The sequence below is a fragment of the Artemia franciscana genome, chromosome 8, assembly GCF_032884065.1.
Source record: "Artemia franciscana chromosome 8, ASM3288406v1, whole genome shotgun sequence".
Classification (NCBI taxonomy): domain Eukaryota; kingdom Metazoa; phylum Arthropoda; class Branchiopoda; order Anostraca; family Artemiidae; genus Artemia; species Artemia franciscana.
In genome coordinates, this window is record NC_088870.1 from 49,250,824 (window position 1) to 49,270,679 (window position 19,856).

General features: G+C 34.0%; 1 protein-coding gene across 1 annotated transcript in view; it reads left to right on the plus strand.

The window, feature by feature from the left end:
• The window catches only part of LOC136030708 (cytoplasmic dynein 2 heavy chain 1-like), a 575,385-nt gene that overhangs the window by 377,805 nt on the left and 177,724 nt on the right, over positions 1-19,856 (plus strand). Inside the window, exons 55-57 of the mRNA XM_065709779.1 lie at positions 10,422-10,552; positions 17,214-17,302; positions 19,328-19,494. Coding sequence (XP_065565851.1) covers positions 10,422-10,552; positions 17,214-17,302; positions 19,328-19,494 — 387 coding nt within the window. The remainder of the gene's footprint in view (positions 1-10,421; positions 10,553-17,213; positions 17,303-19,327; positions 19,495-19,856) is intronic.

A 19,856-nucleotide genomic window follows, 5' to 3' on the forward strand; every position in this document is an offset into this window, starting at 1 on the left:
ATCTACGCACATGTTGGCCAGGAGGCGTTTTGTCAGCGGAAATAACAATTTTATGCGTATCAGTAGGCATCAAATCGATGGCTGTTTTGAACAGACGCACTAAATTATTATTTTCGTGGAAAAGATGTTGTAATTGGGAAACGATAGTCCTTTCAACGTCGGGAGAAATTTCGCAACGTTCATTCAATTCAGAATTTCTATCACTGATGAAGTACAATTGTAAAAATTTATGATTCTCGCCTGAGAATGGTATAAGGGTCCCTGCTCTATGATAAATTTGCCCTATTGCTTTGAAAGTAGACATAAATTGATCTGGATTTTCGATTTGGGCTCCAAACAACGTCATTTGGAAACATGAGTTATATTTTCTGATTTGTGACAAAAAACGCTTAGATTCTGACGTAGTTCCAGTAAGGAAAGTCTTCAATGGCTCTGGTGGTGCAGCCAATAGAGGAAGTTCAACTTTTCCTGAGGCGCAACACATTCCCATTGTTTCACCATTGAATTTCAAGGCCTTGCAATAGGGACAAATTTTAGACATAGTCGTAAAAATTACAGTTGTAAAAATTTATGATTCTCGCATAAGAATGGTAGAAGGGACCCTGGTCCTTGATAAATTTGCCCTTTTACTTTGAAAGTAGGCATAAATTGATCTGGATATTTAATTTGGGCACCAAACGACGTCATTTAGAAACATGAGTTATATTTTCTGATCTTTGATAAAAAAAAAACGCTTAAATTCTGACGTAGTTCCAGTAAGCAAAGTCTTCAATGGCTCTGGTGGAAGTTTAACTTTTCCTGAGGCGCAAAACATTCCCATTGTTTCACTATTAAATTTCTAGGCCTTGCAATAGGGACAAATTTTAGACATAGTCCCGATTTGAACACATCAACTCAAGCTATAATTATCGACTGGGCTGTACCTGAATGCCAGGTGAAAATTTTCAGGTTGCTCTTGTGATTCCTTGGCACACTTTCTTTTGGTGATTTTTCTTTGAGACGCAAGCCTGTTTTCACGCTTTTGTTGTGATTCGTTGGCACGCTTTCTTTTGGTGATTTCTCTTTGAGACGCAAGCCTGTTTTCACGGTGTTGTTGTGGTTCCTTAGCACGCTTTCTTTTCATACTTTCTTTATTAGCCGCAAGCCTGTTTTCACGCTGTTCTTGTGATTCCTCGGCAAGCTTTCTTTTCATACGTTCTGGTTCCTTGGCACGCTTTCTTTTCATACTTTCTGTATTAGCCACAAGCCTGTTTTAACGCTGTTCTTGTGATTCCTCGGCACGCTTTCTTTTCATACTTTCTCTATTATCCGCAAGAGTTTTGGCATAGACTCATTGAGCAGCTTCCTCGGCTGTTGCCATTGAAGGTTCTTGTGTCATTTTAAAATTAAAATTTCTCTTTGAACGGGCTTCTTATATACTAATGACGTCATATACAAAGCCTTGTCATAACAAACATGAAGTCAGCCGACAAACAAATTCATGACGACATACAGCTCAATCCTTATAATGACGTCAGTCGACAAACATGACGTCAGTCGACACACAAACATGACGTCAGTCAGCAGATACACAAACAAAGAACTTATTTTTATGTATATATGGATATATATATATATATATATATATATATATATATATATATATATATATATATATATATATATATATATATATATATATATATATATCATGAAAAGAGAAATCACCAATGCTACAGCACAAAAAAAAAAAAAAAAAAAAAAAAAAAAAAAAAAAAAAAAGACAGAAGGAGAAAAGGAAGACTGTTTTCCTAAATTAGTGATTAATATAGACCAGCACTTGAATGAGGCCTTAACCCTACTCATCCATACAATCACATAGGTCAAACAGCATAGCCACACACAATCAACCATAAAGAATAATCCATGGACAGGCAGTCATGTCGTCAATAAGTATAAGTCGTCATTTACCAAACAATAGAAAAAATAATATAGACAAATAATTCGGAGGCAACACCCAACATAAGGGCTCATCAGGAGAATACACTGGCCTATATAGGGTTTCGCCACTCTAAATTCTATATATATATATATATATATATATATATATATATATATATATATATATATATATTTATATATATATATATATATATATATATATATATATATATATATATATATATATATATATATATATATATATACATATATATATATATTATATATATATATAATATATGTATATATATATATATATATATATATAAATAAGTTGTTTGTTTGTGTTTCTGTTGACTGTTGTCATGTTTGTGTGTCGACTGACGTCATGTTTGTCGACTGACGTCATTATAAGGATTGAGTTGTATTTCGTCATGAAGTTGTTTGTCAACTGACGTCATGTTTGTCGACTGACGAAATTACAGACCAGGACATCGGGACACAAATGACGACCGGGACACAGGGAATATAAATGACCAACCGGGACACTCAAAGAGAAATTACAGACTGGGACACCGAGACACAAATAACAACCGGGACACAGGGAATATAAATGACGACCGGGAAAAAGGGACACAACTACAACAGGGACGACGGGGGGCACAGAGGGGATATATAAATGACGACCGGGACACAGAGAATGTTCGATTAGCAATCACCATCAACAGAGCTCAAGGGCAATCATTAGAATAACACAAAAGACGACCGGGACACAGGAAATGTAAATGACGAGAGGGACACTTTAAGAGAAATTACAGACCGGGACACCGGGACACGGAATATAAATGACGACTGGGACACTCAAAGAGAAATTACAGACTGGGACACCGGGACACAAATGATGACCGGGACATAGGGAATATAAATGACGTCCGGGACATAGGGACAAATCTACAACGGGGACGCGGGGTGGCACAGGGAGATATATATAAATGACGACGGGGACACAGGGAATGTTCGATTAGCAATCACAATCAACAAAGCTCAAGGGCAATCATTAGAAGACGTCATGTTTGTGTGTCGACTGACGTCATGGATTTCAACTGACGTCATTATAAGGATTGAGCTGTAAGTCGTCATAAAGTTGTTTGTCGACTAACGTCATGTTTGTCGACTGACGAAATTACAGACCGGGACACCGGGACACAAATGACAACCGGGACACAGGGAATATAAATGAAGACGGGGACACAGGGACACAACTACAACGGGGATGCCGGGGGGCACAGGGGGGATATATAAATGACGACCGGGACACAGGGAATTTTCGATGAGCAATCACCATCAAAAAAGCTCAAGGGCAATCATTAGAATAACACAGATGACGACCGGGACACAGGGAATGTAAATGACGACCGGGACACTCAAAGAGAAATTACAAACTGGGACACGGGGACACAAATAACGACCGGGACACGGGGAATATAAATGAAGACCGGGACACAGGGACACAACTACAACGGGGACACCAGGGGGCACAGGGGGATATATAAATGACGACTGGGACACAGGGAATGTTGTATTAGCAATCACCATCAACAAAGCTCAAGGGCAATCATTAGAATAACACAAATGACGACCGGGACACAAGGAATGTAAATGACGACCGGGACACTCAAAGAGAAATTACAGACCGGGACACCGGGACACAGGGAATATAAATGACGACCGGGACAATCAAAGAGAAATTACAGACTGGGACACCGGGATACAAATAACGACCGGGACACAGAGAATATAAATGACGACTGGGACACAGGGACACAACTACAACGGGGACGCCGGGGGGCGCAGGGGGGATATAGAAATGACGATCGGGACACAGGGAATATTCAATTAGCAATCACCATCAACAAAGCTCAAGGGCAATCATTATAATAATGAGGTATAAATCTGAATACGGATTGTTTTTCCCATGGACAATTATATGTTGCATGTTCAAGAGTCGGTAAACCTGACAATCTATTTACAGCAATGAATGTTGTATATTTGCAATTTTTACGTAGTTAAAAACATATATATATCGATCTATATTCACAGGTGGGACACAGGGACATAACTACAATGGCGCGTAACTAATATGGCGCGAAAAAAGCTAAAAAAAAAACTAAAAAGAAAAAAAACTTAAAAAAAGGAAAAAATAGAAAAGGTAAAAAACTAAAAAGAAAAAACACCGGGACACAAATGACGACCGGGACACAGGGAATATAAGTGACGACCGGGACACAGGGACACAACTATATTGCATGTTCAAGAGTCGGTAAACCTGACAATCTATTTATATGCACAGACAATGGGACAGCGAATGTTGTATATTCGCAAGTTTTACGTAGTTAAACATATATATATATATATATATACATATATATATATATATATATATATATATATATATATATATATATATATATATATATATAAATATATATATATATATATATATATATATATATATATATATATATATATATATATATATATATATATATATATATATATATATATATATATATATATATAAATAAGTTGTCTGTCTGTGGATGTGTGGATGGATGTGTGGATGGATGTGTCAGGTGACGTCACCTGAAAAAACTGGATCAGGTGACGTCAAAACTGAAAAAACTAAAAAAAGGCAAAAACTACAAAAAAAACTAAAAACTAATAAAAAAAATAAAAAAGCTAAAAAACTAAAAAAACTATAAAGGTAAAAACCAATAAAAAACTAAAAAAAAACTGAAAAAACTAAAAAAAGGCAAAAACTACAAAAAAAAACTAAAAACTAATAAAAAAAGTAAAAAAGCTAAAAAACTAAAAAAACTAAAAAAACTAAAAAAACTAAAAAAAGGTAAAAAACTAAAAAAAATGAAAAATAAAAAAAAACTAAAAAAAAGGAAAAAACTGAAAAATAAGCTAAAATAAAGGTAAAAACCAATAAAAAACTAAAAAAAAAAAGGAAAAAACTAATAAATGACGACACTCAAAGAGAAAGCGACCAGGACAAAAGGTATGTTCGATTAGCAATCAACAAAGCACCGGGACACAGGGAGTATAAATGACGACCAGGACATAAGTAAAAAAAAAAACTATCTATATATATAAAAATAAGTTGTCTGTGGATCTGTGGATCGTGGATCAGGTGACGTCACCTGAAAAAACTGGATCAGGTGACGTCAAAACTGAAAAAACTAAAAAAAGGCAAAAACTACAAAAAAAACTAAAAACTAATAAAAAAAATAAAAAAGCTAAAAAACTAAAAAAACTAAAAAAAGGCAAAAACTACAAAAAAAACTAAAAACTAATAAAAAAGCTAAAAAACTAAAAAAACTAAAAAAAAGGCAAAAACTACAAAAAAACTAAAAACTAATAAAAAAAATAAAAAGCTAAAAAACTAAAAAAACTAAAAAAACTAAAAAAAGGTAAAAAACTAAAAAAACTAAAAAAGGTAAAAACTAAAAGAACTAAAAAAGAAAAAAATAAATGACGACACTCAAAGAGAAAGCGACCAGGACAAAAGGAATGTTCGATTAGCAATCAACAAAGCACCGGGACACAGGGAGTATAAATGACGACCAGGACACAAGTAAAAAAAAAAATTAACAAAACTAAAAAGAAGGTAAAAACTACAAAAAAACTAAAAAGAAAAAAAAACTAAAAACTAATAAAAAAACTAAAAAATCTAAAAATCTAAATAAACTAAAAAAGAAAAAAAAAGGAAAAAAATAAAGGAGAAAAACAAAACTAAAAAACGAATGTATATACAGACTGGTACACCGGGATACAAATGACGACCGGGACACAGGGAATATAAATGACGACCGGGACACAGGGACACAACTACAACGGGGACACCGGGGGAAACAGGGGGATATAAATGACGACCGGGACAAAAAAACTAAAAAGAAAAAAAAACTAAAAACTAATAAAAAAACTAAAAAATCTAAAAATCTAAATAAGCTAAAAAAGAAAAAAAAAGGAAAAAAATAAAGGAGAAAAAATAAACTAAAAAACGAATGTATATACAGACCGGGACACCGGGATACAAATGACGACCGGGACACAGGGAATATAAATGACGACCGGGACACAGGGACACAACTACAACGGGGACACCGGGGGAAACAGGGGGATGTAAATGACGACCGGGACACCGGGACAGGGAATGGTCGATTAGCAATCACCATCAACAAAGCTCAAGGGCAATCATTAGAATCATGAGGTATAGATCTGAATACAGATTGTTTTCCCATGGACCATTATATGTTGCATGTTCAAGAGTCGGTAAACCTGACAATCTATTTATATGCAAAGACAATGGGACAGCAAAGAATGTTGTATATTCGCAAGTTTTACGTAGTTAAAACCATATATATATATATCTATCTATATTCACAGGTGGGACATAGGGACACAACTACAATGGCGCGTAACTATTATGGCGCGTAACGACTTACGCGCGCGGGGGGGCTTGGGGGGGGGCGCGAAGCGCCCCCACCAACTAGGTGTTGGGGTGGCGCGAAGCGCCACCCCAACAGCTAGTATATATATATATATATAATACTATCTATATTCACAGGTGGGATACAGGGACACAACTAAAATGGCGCGTAACTAATATGGCACCTAACGACTTACGCGCGCGGGGGGGCTTGGGGGGCGTGATCTGAATACGGATTGTTTTTCCCATGGACAACAATCCAATATGTTGCATGTTAAAGAGTGACACAAATGACGACTGGGACACAGGAAATATAAATGACGACCGGGACACTCAAAGAGAAATTACAGATCGGGACACAAATGACGGCCGGGACACAAATGACGACCGGGACGCCGGGACACAGGGAATGTAATTGACGACCGGGACACTCAAAGGACGGGCGCAAATTGCCCCCACCAACTAGGTGTTACCTATAATACCACAACAGCTAGTTACCTATAATACCTAGATCAACCCCTGCGGAAGAAATGAATGCTTGCCTGAAAAATTCTAATTTATAGGCACACGTAAAGACATTAAAATTAACTATAAATATGGTAAAAACTAAAAAGAGGAAGACAACTGAAAAATAAAGGAGAAAAAGAATACTAAAAAAGCATAAATAAAAATAAAAAAAAAGGTAAAAACTACAAAAAAAACTAAAAAGACAAAAAAAATTAAAAAGGTAAAAAAGAGGTAAAAACCAAAAAAAAACTAAAAAGAAAAAAAGGAAAAAACTAAAAATTTATTTCATCATATACCAATTCAAAAACGAATATATATACAAACCGGGACACCGGGACACAAATGACGACCGGGACACCGAGACACAGGGAATATATATAAAAATAAGTTGTCTGTCTGTCGAGTGACGTCGTGTTTGTCCGCATAACGTCTGAATTATTTCATTATATACCAATTCAAAAACGAATTTATTCAAGCCGATGTAGCTGATTTGGTAAGGCGTTATTTTCCAAGTTCTAGGTTCAAGAGGTTCCAGGTTCGAACCTTGGCTTAAAAAAAGGTAAAAACTACAAAAAAACTAAAAACTAATAAAAGAACTAAAAAAGCCAAAAAACTAAAAAAAAAATAAAAAAAGGTAAAAAACTAAAAAAACTAAAAACTAAAAAGAAAAAAAAAGAAAAAAAGGAAAAAAACGGAAAAATAGGGCACAGGGGGATATAAAAATGACGACGGGGACACAGGGAATGTTCGATTAGCAATCACCATCAACAAAGCTCAAGGGCAATCATTAGAATCATGAGGTATAGATCTGAATACGGATTGTTTTTACCATGGACACTTATATGTTGCATGTTCGAGGGTCGGTAAACCTGACAATCTATCTATATGCACAGACAATGGGACAGCAAAGAATGTTGTATATTCGCAAGTTTTACGTAGTTAATTTATAGTGTATATGAATATCTATTTATCTATCTATCTATATAAAAATTAGTTGTATGTATGCATGTTTGTTTTTTTGTAAAAAGAGGGTTTGTACATGACGTCATTATAAGTATATAAGGCTTTGTATATGCACAGACAATGGGACAGCGAAGAATGTTGTATATTCGCAAGTTCTACGCAGTTAAAAACATATATATATCTATCTATATTCACAGGTGGTATACATGGACACAACTACAATGGCGCGTAACTAATATGGCGCGTAACAACTTCCGCACGTGGGGGGCTTGGGGGGCGAAGCGCCCCCACCAACTAGGTGTTGGTGTGGCGCGAAGTGCGACACCAACAGCTAGTTTAAAAATAAACAAAAGGAAAAAAACTAAAAAATAAAGAATAAAAAAAATAAAAAAAGGTAAACAACTAAAAAGAACTAAAAAAAATACAAAAAATAAAAGAAACAAAAAAACTAAAAAAAGAAAAAAACAAAAAAAGAAAAAATTAAAATAAAATTAGAAATAAGGGATTACAAGAATTCAAAAACCTTAAAAACAAAAACCAAAACTTTGAAGCTTAGTAGATATTATTATTAGAAATTGGACATAGAAAAAATCTTTGAAAAACTGCTTTGCTCATGATGCTCAGGATGCATACGTTAGTAGAACCTAATCTTGCTAATGCTGGCTTGAAGTTTCTTTTCCGGCTTTGCTCGTGACCTGATGACATGGTAGCCTGAGCGCTGTAATATAGAAAGAAAACATTTTGAAAAGAAAGATCATGACGTCATTACTGTTTGATTTTTCTGTGTATGTTTTTTTTTTTTACTCAAGACAAAGAAAAAAACACATGTGTGCATTACACTGAATATTATATTTAATGCTTATTTACTTACAGTACCAGGGAGGATTTTTTGTAATAGTTTAACTGGGAACTTGTAGAGCCATATATATCTTTAAAAATTAAGAAGAAACTGAAAGTTAAATTTATAATTAAAAAGTCTTCCTTGTGTAGTTTGCGGTAGCAGGGGTTGTTATTTTAAAAGGTAACAAAATGTAGGTGACTTTTCAGCAGAAGATAATCTGAAAACATATGGCACAAAACAACTTAAGATGGCAGAGTTTTCGTTTGAAGGTGGAATTTGATTTCCTTGGTTCCCCCACCCAACGAATACCATTTCATCAGAAGGGGTACCCAACTAGGGGCTTCTCCTCAGATGGCAATTTTTTGGTGTGTTTTCCTGTTTTTAGCATTCCTCAGCAGTACTATGAAGGGGTGAACGGAAAAGTTTCCCCACCATTGGAGATCGTCCTCTTCGACGAGACACATCAATTCTCCCTTCTAAGGCTATTTTAGGTGGTGAGAGAGAGACAATTCAAAATGCAATGCATAACGATAGTCTGCTACATTCTTCTGCAAGTAAATAAACAAGTAAATGACGTCACGACCAAGGGAATATTACCTATGACCAAAGACCATAGTGATTGGAGAAAGGTAAAGCCCTGCTAAACAAAAGGCACTCAAAACGCGAAGCCAATTTGTAGTCTTATATACTTCCAAGTGTAAATATATATAGGCTAGTGTTGTATGGTAACACTTAGAGCCTAAAACTTCAGAATAGCGAAAATATGGAGATCACCATAGATAAGTATCTTAGACTCTCAGGTGGGTATGAAATCTTTGAATTAGAATCACTCCAATAAGTTAATGCCAAACCTTATTATAACTTAAAACTCGTGGAGTATGGGTATAATAACTGCCTTTGACTACCCCTCTAGGCAGTCGGGTCTGAGCAGGAGACTCAATGGCGTAAATATAACCTAGAAAATATCATACCTGAAGGTAAGCCCCTTTGAACCCGAATTTGGTAGAGTACTTGTTAATTATTCAGAAAACACTCAGCTTCTTGATCTGAATTTAAGATCTGTTTAAACCGGTTTTATAGCCACAAAGACTAGCGACGGGTGACATTAAGCATTGGACCTAAATAATTTGGGGTACATTTCTGCACATTAGGGGAGGGGAGTATCGCTTTGTTACCTCATGTTGCCCGAATACTTTACCCCAGCCCCACCCCCTAATGTCCAAATATATAGCCCAAATTATATAAGTCCAATTAAACAAAGTATAAAACTAATATGAAACCGGTTTTTATATATCTACTTTTCGGGTTTCTCTAGGCAGTCTGCGATTTTGGGAACCGGGGTCATTGACATCCATTTAAACACCTTCCAAATTGTAACAACTCTAAACGTATTTTAAAAGTTTAGGTATTATTCTGTGGCTTTTCGTTGTAGTTTGAGGCAACCCAAATTACTTGGAATACATTTTCTTGAAAACTCTTTAAAATCAACGGTCTCTTTAAAAGAGGTTGTCTTTAAAACGTTGTCTCTTAAACCTGTCGACAAACACTGTCCAAACAAGGGGTAGGTGATTTAGAAAGTATGAGAGTTTCTGATTTAATGGCTTTATTTGCTAACTCTATTCACTATTCTTTTCTTAGTTTTCTTCGTTTTTCTTGGCTTGAATATTAAGTCTCATTACTATTTTTTATTTTCAGAGTGAACTAGCATGTTTAATTATTGACCCTCATAATGAAGCTTCACACTGGATTCGTGATAACAGCTTTCAAGAAACAGAAGTTGTTTCGGCTGATTCTCAGCTTTTAAACCATTCAATTCAACTGGCAGCCAGGAAAGTTATTTTCTTCTTTTCTTATTGCTTCGAATGCACACCGCGCCATTTTTTGACCTACTTTGGCCTTTGAGAACTACCAAAGCTACCCAATATTTTCTATCAGGCTTTTGAAAACAAGCGAAACTTAAAAACAGAATCATAACACCGATAAATACATAAAAAAATTGCAATTGCAATTATTTCATGTGTTTGTAACTAGATGAGTTTAAAGTATTTATCAAAAGTTAATAGCAAAAAACTATTTGTAAAATTTAAGAAAAAGCGAGTAGGCCTAGTAACTTGCAGGAACGAATGAGCCCTTGGTCGCTATCAAATCAAAATCATAGAGTGGACATTTTACGGAGATTCTTTAAAAACAGAAGAATTAAATGTTTTACTTAAACACTAATAAATGATGCTAGGCGTATTTTGACGAAAATTCACCTCCTCTATGGTATTTATCTTATTTTGTATTTATTTTTAGATAATTACTATAAAAATATTCAACAACAAAAATACAAACAGCTGTAAGAATGCCCTGGAGGGCTTGTGATGGCAGCTGATAAACAAATGTACTAAACAATAAATAAAATTAACTTAAACAACAACTTAAATTCATTTCAACTATAATTAGTAATCCAAAAAAAAAATACCTTCATTCTCGAAATCGTGATTCCTCACCCCTCTAATAAAATTTCTTTACTCTTTTTTAAATAATTGTAGGTTTTTGGCCACCTTAACACTAACAGGGAGTGAATTCATTACCGACTGGCCCAAATCTTTAATTGAAATCCAGTTCGTCTACCACTCCTATACTCAGTCACCAGATTAGTAGCATTCCTTGTAATAATAACCATGCAAATCATTATTTTGTCTAAACAAATCTAAAAACACAGACGAACACACTTCATGCAGACACTGGTAAGTGAACACCGCAGCCTGGGGTAATTTGCTCCTCGTGGAAAATCCACCTATGCTGAAAACCCCTACTGCATAAGATTCCCCCAAAAATTCCCCTTGGAAAACTTTCCCACATGAAGAATTGATTAGCCAAAGGGAAAGTTTGACAAAATAATGAAGGACAGAAGGAATTTTTGAATATTTACTTTGTTTCTAAACATAAACAAAATATACCATTTAGAATATCCTATAGTATCTATTCTTATATTTTTATTTCTTATATATTTGTGTTTGTGGGGTTGATTTATCGTAGCAAAGTAAGATAAAGGTTAAAGCAAATAATTTGAAAATATTAAAATAAGTGGAAACTGTAGAAGATGTTGCTTTACGAAGTTATGATGAAAATACACAAAGATAACAGACTGGGACTAAGGAGCGCAAGTAACTACTTCCCATGGACTTGGTTTGATACCAACAACTATAGTATTTGCTTGTTTGTAGCTCATCAAATAATGAAACAAAGTAAAAAAATGCGGTTTTAAATAAAAGCACACCGCAAAGTTAATCCAATTATCATGATCAAATCGCAAATTTAATTGAATGATCATGTGATCAACAAAAATCACAATCATGTACTTTTTATTGTTTCTATTCCATCCAACAATAATAACAGTAGTGTGTTTTGATGGCTGACTTTTATCCCTCCCAGACCTGATATCACCCCCTCCCCTCCCCCAAAAAAGAAAAAAACTCCCCGCCTAAAAGTTTGTTCGTTTGAAACAAACCCCCCAGAAAAGTCTACATGAAAAAGACTATGTAAAAAAAAGATGCACATAATTTTGTTTTTTTATTCTACAAAACCAGTTTGTCAAAAAAAAGTAAAGAGCCTCATTAAGCCAAAAAGTGAGTAGAAATAAATTCAAATTATTTTCCAAGTGTAAAACTACCACAAATCACCATCAATAAATGAACTAAACCCAAAACGAACAGAAACAACAATAAACAACCTATTCACTCAAAACGAGCAAAAGTTAACATGAAAGTTGTACGGAAAAAACTTTATCGCAAAGAGTGCGCTCTTGAGGAGGAGGCAACCCCTTTCATATACTTAACAATTTCTGTTCGTTTTAAAGTTTGATTTTGCTCTTTACTTTCAGTTGATAAACTTATTTTTTATTTTATTACTTACAGATAGTATTTGCTGGGAAACATAAGCTTTTTAAAGAAAAGTAAAGAGCCTAATTGAACCAAAAATGAGCAGAAATAAAGCCAATGCATATAAATTAATATATTAAACTTTCTCTAAAAAGCAAGTTTGTCAAAGAATAGTAAAGAGCCTCGTTAAGCCAAAAATAAGTATAAATCAAATGCAAATAATTCTCCAAGCGTAAAATACCACAAATATTTCCTTTCCCCCTGGAAAACAAACCCCACAAATAAATCTCCCCCCCCCCCCCCCGAGGAAAATAGCCTTTGGAAAATAATTTTTCTTGAAAAGCACCAAGGAACTGGAAAAATAGGAATTTAGACACCAAAAGTATCTTAAAACACTTAATCAACAACAGTAAATCAGTAAATCTATTGCTAAAACAGTAAATCCGCTTTTGTTTAAAAGACATTGATATGAACTTCTGCAATTTTTGGCAGTAGTGGGCGCCAAATTAAAAAAAAATTATTGAAGAAGAAAAAATGTAGTCAAACAATCATCAAAATTAAGCTAAAATATATGGCACCAAAAGTTTAAGAGGGTTTAGCTACTCTTTGAAAGGATGGTTGGCTTTGGGAACCAACAAATTCTTATTGTTCAAGTTTTTACCGACAAAAGCATTGTCAAACTCTACGAGTTTGTTTTTCTTATCTTCCAAGTTCAAAACTATCACAAACCACCATTAATAAATAAATGAAACCCAAAACTAACAGAAATTACAATAGATACCCTAGTCAAGGTCAAAATGAGCAACAATTAAAATGAGTATGGCTGACAACACTCTTGTTCTCTCAAGACCAGAACATAATTTGCACTTTACTGAAAAAACATATAACAGTGTATTGTCAGTTTGATATAGATATTCTGATATTTATTCCTTATAGTTTTAATACTTCTTTATTTGTTAAAGTCAAAAAGTGAAAACATTTAAGATATATTTTGTTTCAGTAAAGTGCAGATTATGCTATGGTCTTGAGGAGGTGTGGGGGATGTCAGCCCTACTCATAATGGTTTTTGCTCGTTTTGAGTTTGAATAGATTATTTATTGTAATTTATGATTGTTTTGGGTTTAATTCATTTATTGACGGTGATTTGTGGTAGTTTTACGCTTGGAAAATTATCCGGGGGGATTCTCTGGGTAGGGGTAGGTTATTCTCCAGTATTTTCTGCTGGGGAGTGTTCTCCTCAGAGGGATGTTTCTGGGGGTATTTTCCGAGAGGGGGTATTTTCCGTGGGGGGTTATTTTCTACACTGTAGCACGGTACTGTACCCAGTCAATGCTTTTTGCACTCCTTACCCTTCCGTCTCAAAGGGGACTCCTTTGATTTTAACGTGACTAGGTCTATTCTCACAGCTTTCAATAATTACATATTTTACTTCTCCGTCTGAGCATTCCGTATCTTCTTTGCTCCAAAAAGTTCTCAAGTTCGTCACAGTTTGCAAATTTAACAAAATTGTTTTCTTGAACTTCAAACCTGACGCATCTATGTCTATCAGATTTTCTTTTCGCAAACCTTTCTGTGTCATCCATCTGTGTGTCTCAAGTTCAGTTGGCAGATCTTCCTCTATAAATATGGCGACACTCATAAATGCTGTATTTTTTCGTACTTACTTCTGCGTTTTTCAATCTTTTCCTTCAGTTCCTCGTCCACTCATCTTTTTTTCTCCTTTTTCAAAATACTCCAGATCCGAGTAATTAAACCAAATAAGTAAAATAGCACAACAACGTGAAAACAAAGCAAACAACAAAACACTATTAAACAACCACCAACTCCACTACTAAGAGCTTCCAAAAAAAGAAAAAAACAAACAAATTAGACTAATTAAAAGATTAATTACTTTTTCTTAATCCTTCCAGTACTTATCCTTTATTCCAGCACTCTCTGCAAGCTTTTAGCGTTCCTTGTAAATCTACGAAATATACACGCTTAATGACGTTTTATTTTCACACTTAATCCCTACCTATCCTAAATAACTTACTTATCCTACTTATTTTTATTAAACCAATCCTAATTAACTCCTGTTTGTAGTGATTTGTCTTCAATTTTTATTTGAATATTTAGTACAATTTTTACTCGTTTTGATATTTATTTTTGCATTTAAATTAGTACCTGTTATCTGTATCTTTGATGTAATTGGTTATTTCATTTCCGTTTGTTCTGGGTTTTATTTATTCGTTAATCGTAATTCTGGTTGTTTTGAGTTTGAATTATTGTAGAAACTTATTTCTGCTGATCTTAATTTTAAAATATCTTTTTGAAAAGTTTTTTTATTATTTTTTATCTATTTTTACTATCAATGTTTCAAGTTTTTCAAACTCTCCCATTTGAACATCAAAGTTTTTTTTTTTTTTAATATCACTGTTTCAAAACATCCAAGCGATGTTTTCTCAAAATAACAGTTTCGAAGTTCAATATCATTCAATATCAATATTCAATATCAATATTGAATATCTTCTGAAAGTATTCGCCAGTAGATGTATTAGCAGTTGCAGTCACAGCCAGAAGTAGTTGCAGTCGCATCCAGTCTCATTTACAGCCGCAATAGTAGTAGTATAAGCTGTGGCCCTGAAAGTCCCAAGTTAATACCCTTACCCGTACCTAAGATATCTCAAGTACGCTTTTTTGGTAACTTAGATGCAGATAGTTTCTTTCGATTTAGCTCAACGTACTCCTCAACATTTTCCGAATTTTGTTCCCTCAATATACTTAGTCTCTTGAGTAATACTCAGCATGAAACATTCCCCAGCTTCCCAATGATAAATCTTGCATGTAAATTACATAACTTGTAATTTGGGCTGTTGTAAATTGTAAATTGGGCTGTAGTGGCATGGCATCTCCAGACGCATAGTTATTAGAACTTTTGACTATTTTTAATAAAATAGATTTTGAGACTTCCATCAGTGTTGAGGGGATCGTCTAATAGAGCGCAAAGGGGACTGGGTCCCTTTCATTTCATTTTCAACACCCCTCTCAACATGCCTTTCAAGTCAAACTTAATGCCCTCTGCTGGTCTATAAATATTGCTGTTGAGTTCTTTTGACAGACCTCCAAAATATTTGTGTTTTGATTTTGGTTTACATCCCTCAACATTTTCCAAAGGTTCTACCTTAATATTCTCAGTCCTTTTGGAAACTCAGAATCAAACATGCCCCTTTCCCCCACCAACAAACCTTATATATAAACAATGGGCAACTTATATAAATTAAAAACCATGCTCCAGGGATGGTGGGGGGGCTATGTCTTCCCCTGAGGCATATTTATTTTACTTTTCGACTATTTTGAACAAAAAGATTATTCCAAATTTTTATCATATATCGTCACATGAAGGGCATAAAGGGAATAGGAGTGGATTGGTTGCCATCTCACCACATTTTAACATCTTCCTCAACATGCTCTGAATAGTTCAAACTTAAAAGTAATAGATATTCTTGGAGCTTAGCATCATCTATTTATTATGTTCTATTCGTAATCTAGATAACTCAGTCTTCGCATTAAATTTCTTACCAGTCACAACCTCATGAAAGTATTCGAAAATTCCCTTTTTCTACAAAACTTTTTTCAGCACCAAGGACACCGAGAATCAGATTTGATTGTTTGAATTGATTAAGTAGAAAGTTACGCCAAATCTAAAAAAAACATGGGTAAAAATCAGCAAAAAATAGTTAAAATCAACACCACCTTACAGCTTAAGAAGGAGATTTAGCTTTCTTTTAAAGCTATAGCCGTTTTGAGGAATAATAGATGGTGGAATTTTTTTTACTTTTTCTTTACGGACGAAACGTATTCTTAAATTTGACGAGTCAATTCTACTTATTTATTTTCTTGGCTCAAGCGGTAACGCTGATGAGAATATGATGTTGCGTTAAAAACTTCATAATTGAAACATCCAAAAGAAAAATCGAATGTTGACCTAAATACTGTTCAAAGGTTGACCGAACTGGCCTAAAAGAAGGAGTTTTGTGTTTTTGTTACTTGTAATTAATGGTATTTAGATGATATAATTATGACAAAGATCAATGATTCCGCTCTAGGTATTTAACTACTCGCAACTATTGGTTGCGTGCAAACACAGAGTTCATTTTGTGGGTTGTGTGATATTTCAAGAGGAAGGATTTATAAAATACACTAGGATTTGAAGGAGTTATTTTAATAATACATGAGAGCCGACGAGGAATCCCGGCGTTCCTAGCTTCAACTTTTTTTTCTTTTTTTTGTTTCATTTGGTTCGTTTTAATTGTTTGAAGCGCTGAAACTGATCGATATCCAAGAGGTGTAGAAATTTCTTCACTATTGTCTCTAGTCATGCTTACTAAACAAAGCTTTGTTTTAATATGAAAATTGTTAATTTCAAATAAAATTAAATGAAAATGTCACATCACTAGCTTAGTTTCAACTTAATTTCATTTTGTGAGTGATACAGATGACACAACAAATAAAGAAGGAGGGTGTGATTAGGTTTGTCGATAGAAAATTTTCAGAATATTGACCTTCCTTCTAAAGAAATCCCAAAGGCACGTTATTTATTAAGCTAATTGCAATTTATAAGTTATTTATTTGTTTTTTCTTTCAGATTTGGTAAAATATTGGTTATTAAGGATATAGTAGATTTTCAACCTCCAATTTCAACTTTGGTACAGCATGTATCATCGCTGCGACGTAAGTTTCTTCATTCTTATTTTCTGTAAAAACAAAAATGGCCTTATCTTGTTATTTTCTTGATCTAATAGTAGTGTATAATCGAATATGACCATAGAGCCTGGCAAAAAATATAGTCTCACCGAATCTTATCAAATATTTTTAATTCGGAATTTTGTTTTATTAGAACAATTTTTTTATAGAAAAAGACCTCTGTATTTGTTAATTCTTATTTAATTCCCAAAAGCCCGTATAACATGAACAATGTAAAAATAAGTGTTAGACGGCAAAAAACGTTATTAATTCTGGCACCAATTCAAAACTGTTTAGGGGGGGCAAGGACCTTTTTTCTATTTTTAATGAGGATTCAAAAAACAGCAAGATTAAATGACATACTTTAGGAGTAACAGATTTAAAAAAAACAAGAATTTTGTTTTATCAATGGAGATCATCGATTTATGGACAAAATGAGGAGCTACTCTCCGGGAGGGAGGATACTGGGTTCGAACTTTCCTGAAGTTTTGGTCCGACTTGTAAAAAAGTAACAGAAATGCATATAAAAATTATTTCTATGCATTTCTTAAAGTTTTTATTTTACCCAATTCTCTCCCCGAAAAAAAAATTATGGATAAGACCTTGGTTGAAAGATAGTTATGTACCTAGGTATTGATTTTAGTAGACATTGTATTTCAGGGACTAACATAATTGTTAAAACGTCAAAAAGCAACCAAATAATAAGCAAAATTTAGAGGAAATAGTTAAATTCAAAATAATTTGAGAAAGCGGTAGACCGGAAGAGGCTTTTATACCCTGGCATATACCTGATGTAGGGATTCAATGGTTGTAGGCACAAGCAATTACATATATTGCAGGTACAGCTCATACACCTGTTTACTTATGAGAATAAAACTTTGATTATGCAATAAGACATTTTAATACCAGCATAACATCCACAAAGCAACATCTTTTGAGTCAAGTCAAAGAGGATCATCTAGATGGGAACCCTATACCTCTATGTTAAAAAGTGTTTTTTATTTTCATATGCTTATTTTTGTGACTTATTTCTGTAAAGCAGTCATATAATTCCTAACTCAAAACTATTTTCTCAGCCAATATAGATGTCTCTGAAATATTTAATTAACTTGATATTATCACTGAAAAGCCCTACCTGGAAATCATGGGAAGATTATACAATATCACTAACATGAAGAAATTCTAGAGAGGCAAACAATTCACCTTTTTTGAACTAGATGTGCGTGCGTTAACAGCTAAAGGGTCAGACCTGGCACTTCGTAAACGAGTTAAAAGAACGTAAAACCTGATTGGTTGTTTTGTGCGAAGTTTTAGGCCAGTAAAAAGAACCAAAATTCTAGTCCCGACTCTTTTATTCACATTCAAGATTTAAAAGATTTAACCCCAAGGTTTTTTCCAAGATTTAACCAGCAAATGTTTCTTCTTTTAAAAATTTTTAAGATACATGTAAGATAAACCAAACTCATTTAGGAATAGGTTAGAAAGTTTTTATGCTTAAACCAACAAGAAGCTTTTTGCTGAGTTTAAAAAGGTCCAGTTTCAAGTGCGTAAAATGCTTTTTAATATCCTTCGGTCGTCAAAACATTTCTGAACTACTATATTCTGAAACCTGGTTTTACTTCCAGGTTAATTGCAAGGGTTGAGTAGATCTTTCTTACAGCTAAATTTAATGTCCTAAATTAAGTAGAATATGCTATTCTTCGTCTTTTACTGAAAAACAATTGCTTACAGGGTTGTTAATAATTATTGTTCTTTTTTATGAATATTTTCTATGTTTAAGAAAGGAGCAAAATGACTTTGTTAGGGAAAGACTTCATATTTCTTGTGTTTCTGCGTGCCAAAAACAGCAGGCCAAACGAATAGCAGGCCAAAAACAATGTGGTATTCTGACATGAAAACGTACTGAAATATTTCATCGACGGTTCTCATCTTAGGGAATATTAATACAATAGTTGACAGATAAGACCTTTAATTATGAATACCAAATTTTATAATAACATTTTCTTCTTTCAGGAGAAAGGAAAAATATAAAAATCGATGGCAAAGCTATAAGCTGCTCTCCAGAGTTCCGACTTATCCTCACAACTTCCCGTCAAGATTTGGACATTATTTCAAATTCGTTGAGATCTCAATTAACATTGTTGAACTTCAGCAGCAGCGAGGCAAGCCTTACTCGTGAGGTTAGTGTTGTTTGTTACTGTTTTGAGAACAGAATCAATTCTCTCGGCTCTGTATCTACACCCAAATTTTTACCAATCGTTTGTTTATCTGGAAGGTATAAGGAATTTATTGCACCTTTCATTACAAATAATTCCCTAAGACGGTGGTCACCAAAGAACAGCCTCAATAGTTTACTGTGGATTCCAAATGAAGAAACCAAAAATTTATTTAGGAAAGATTTAGAAAAATAATAAAAATAAATGAGGTTTTACTCTGGACACTAAAACTATTTTAAGCCAGTTTTATTACATAAGCATAAATATGGTAAAATCTGATTAAAAGTAGTTTAAGATATTTACTGAAATGATGATTGAACACCCGA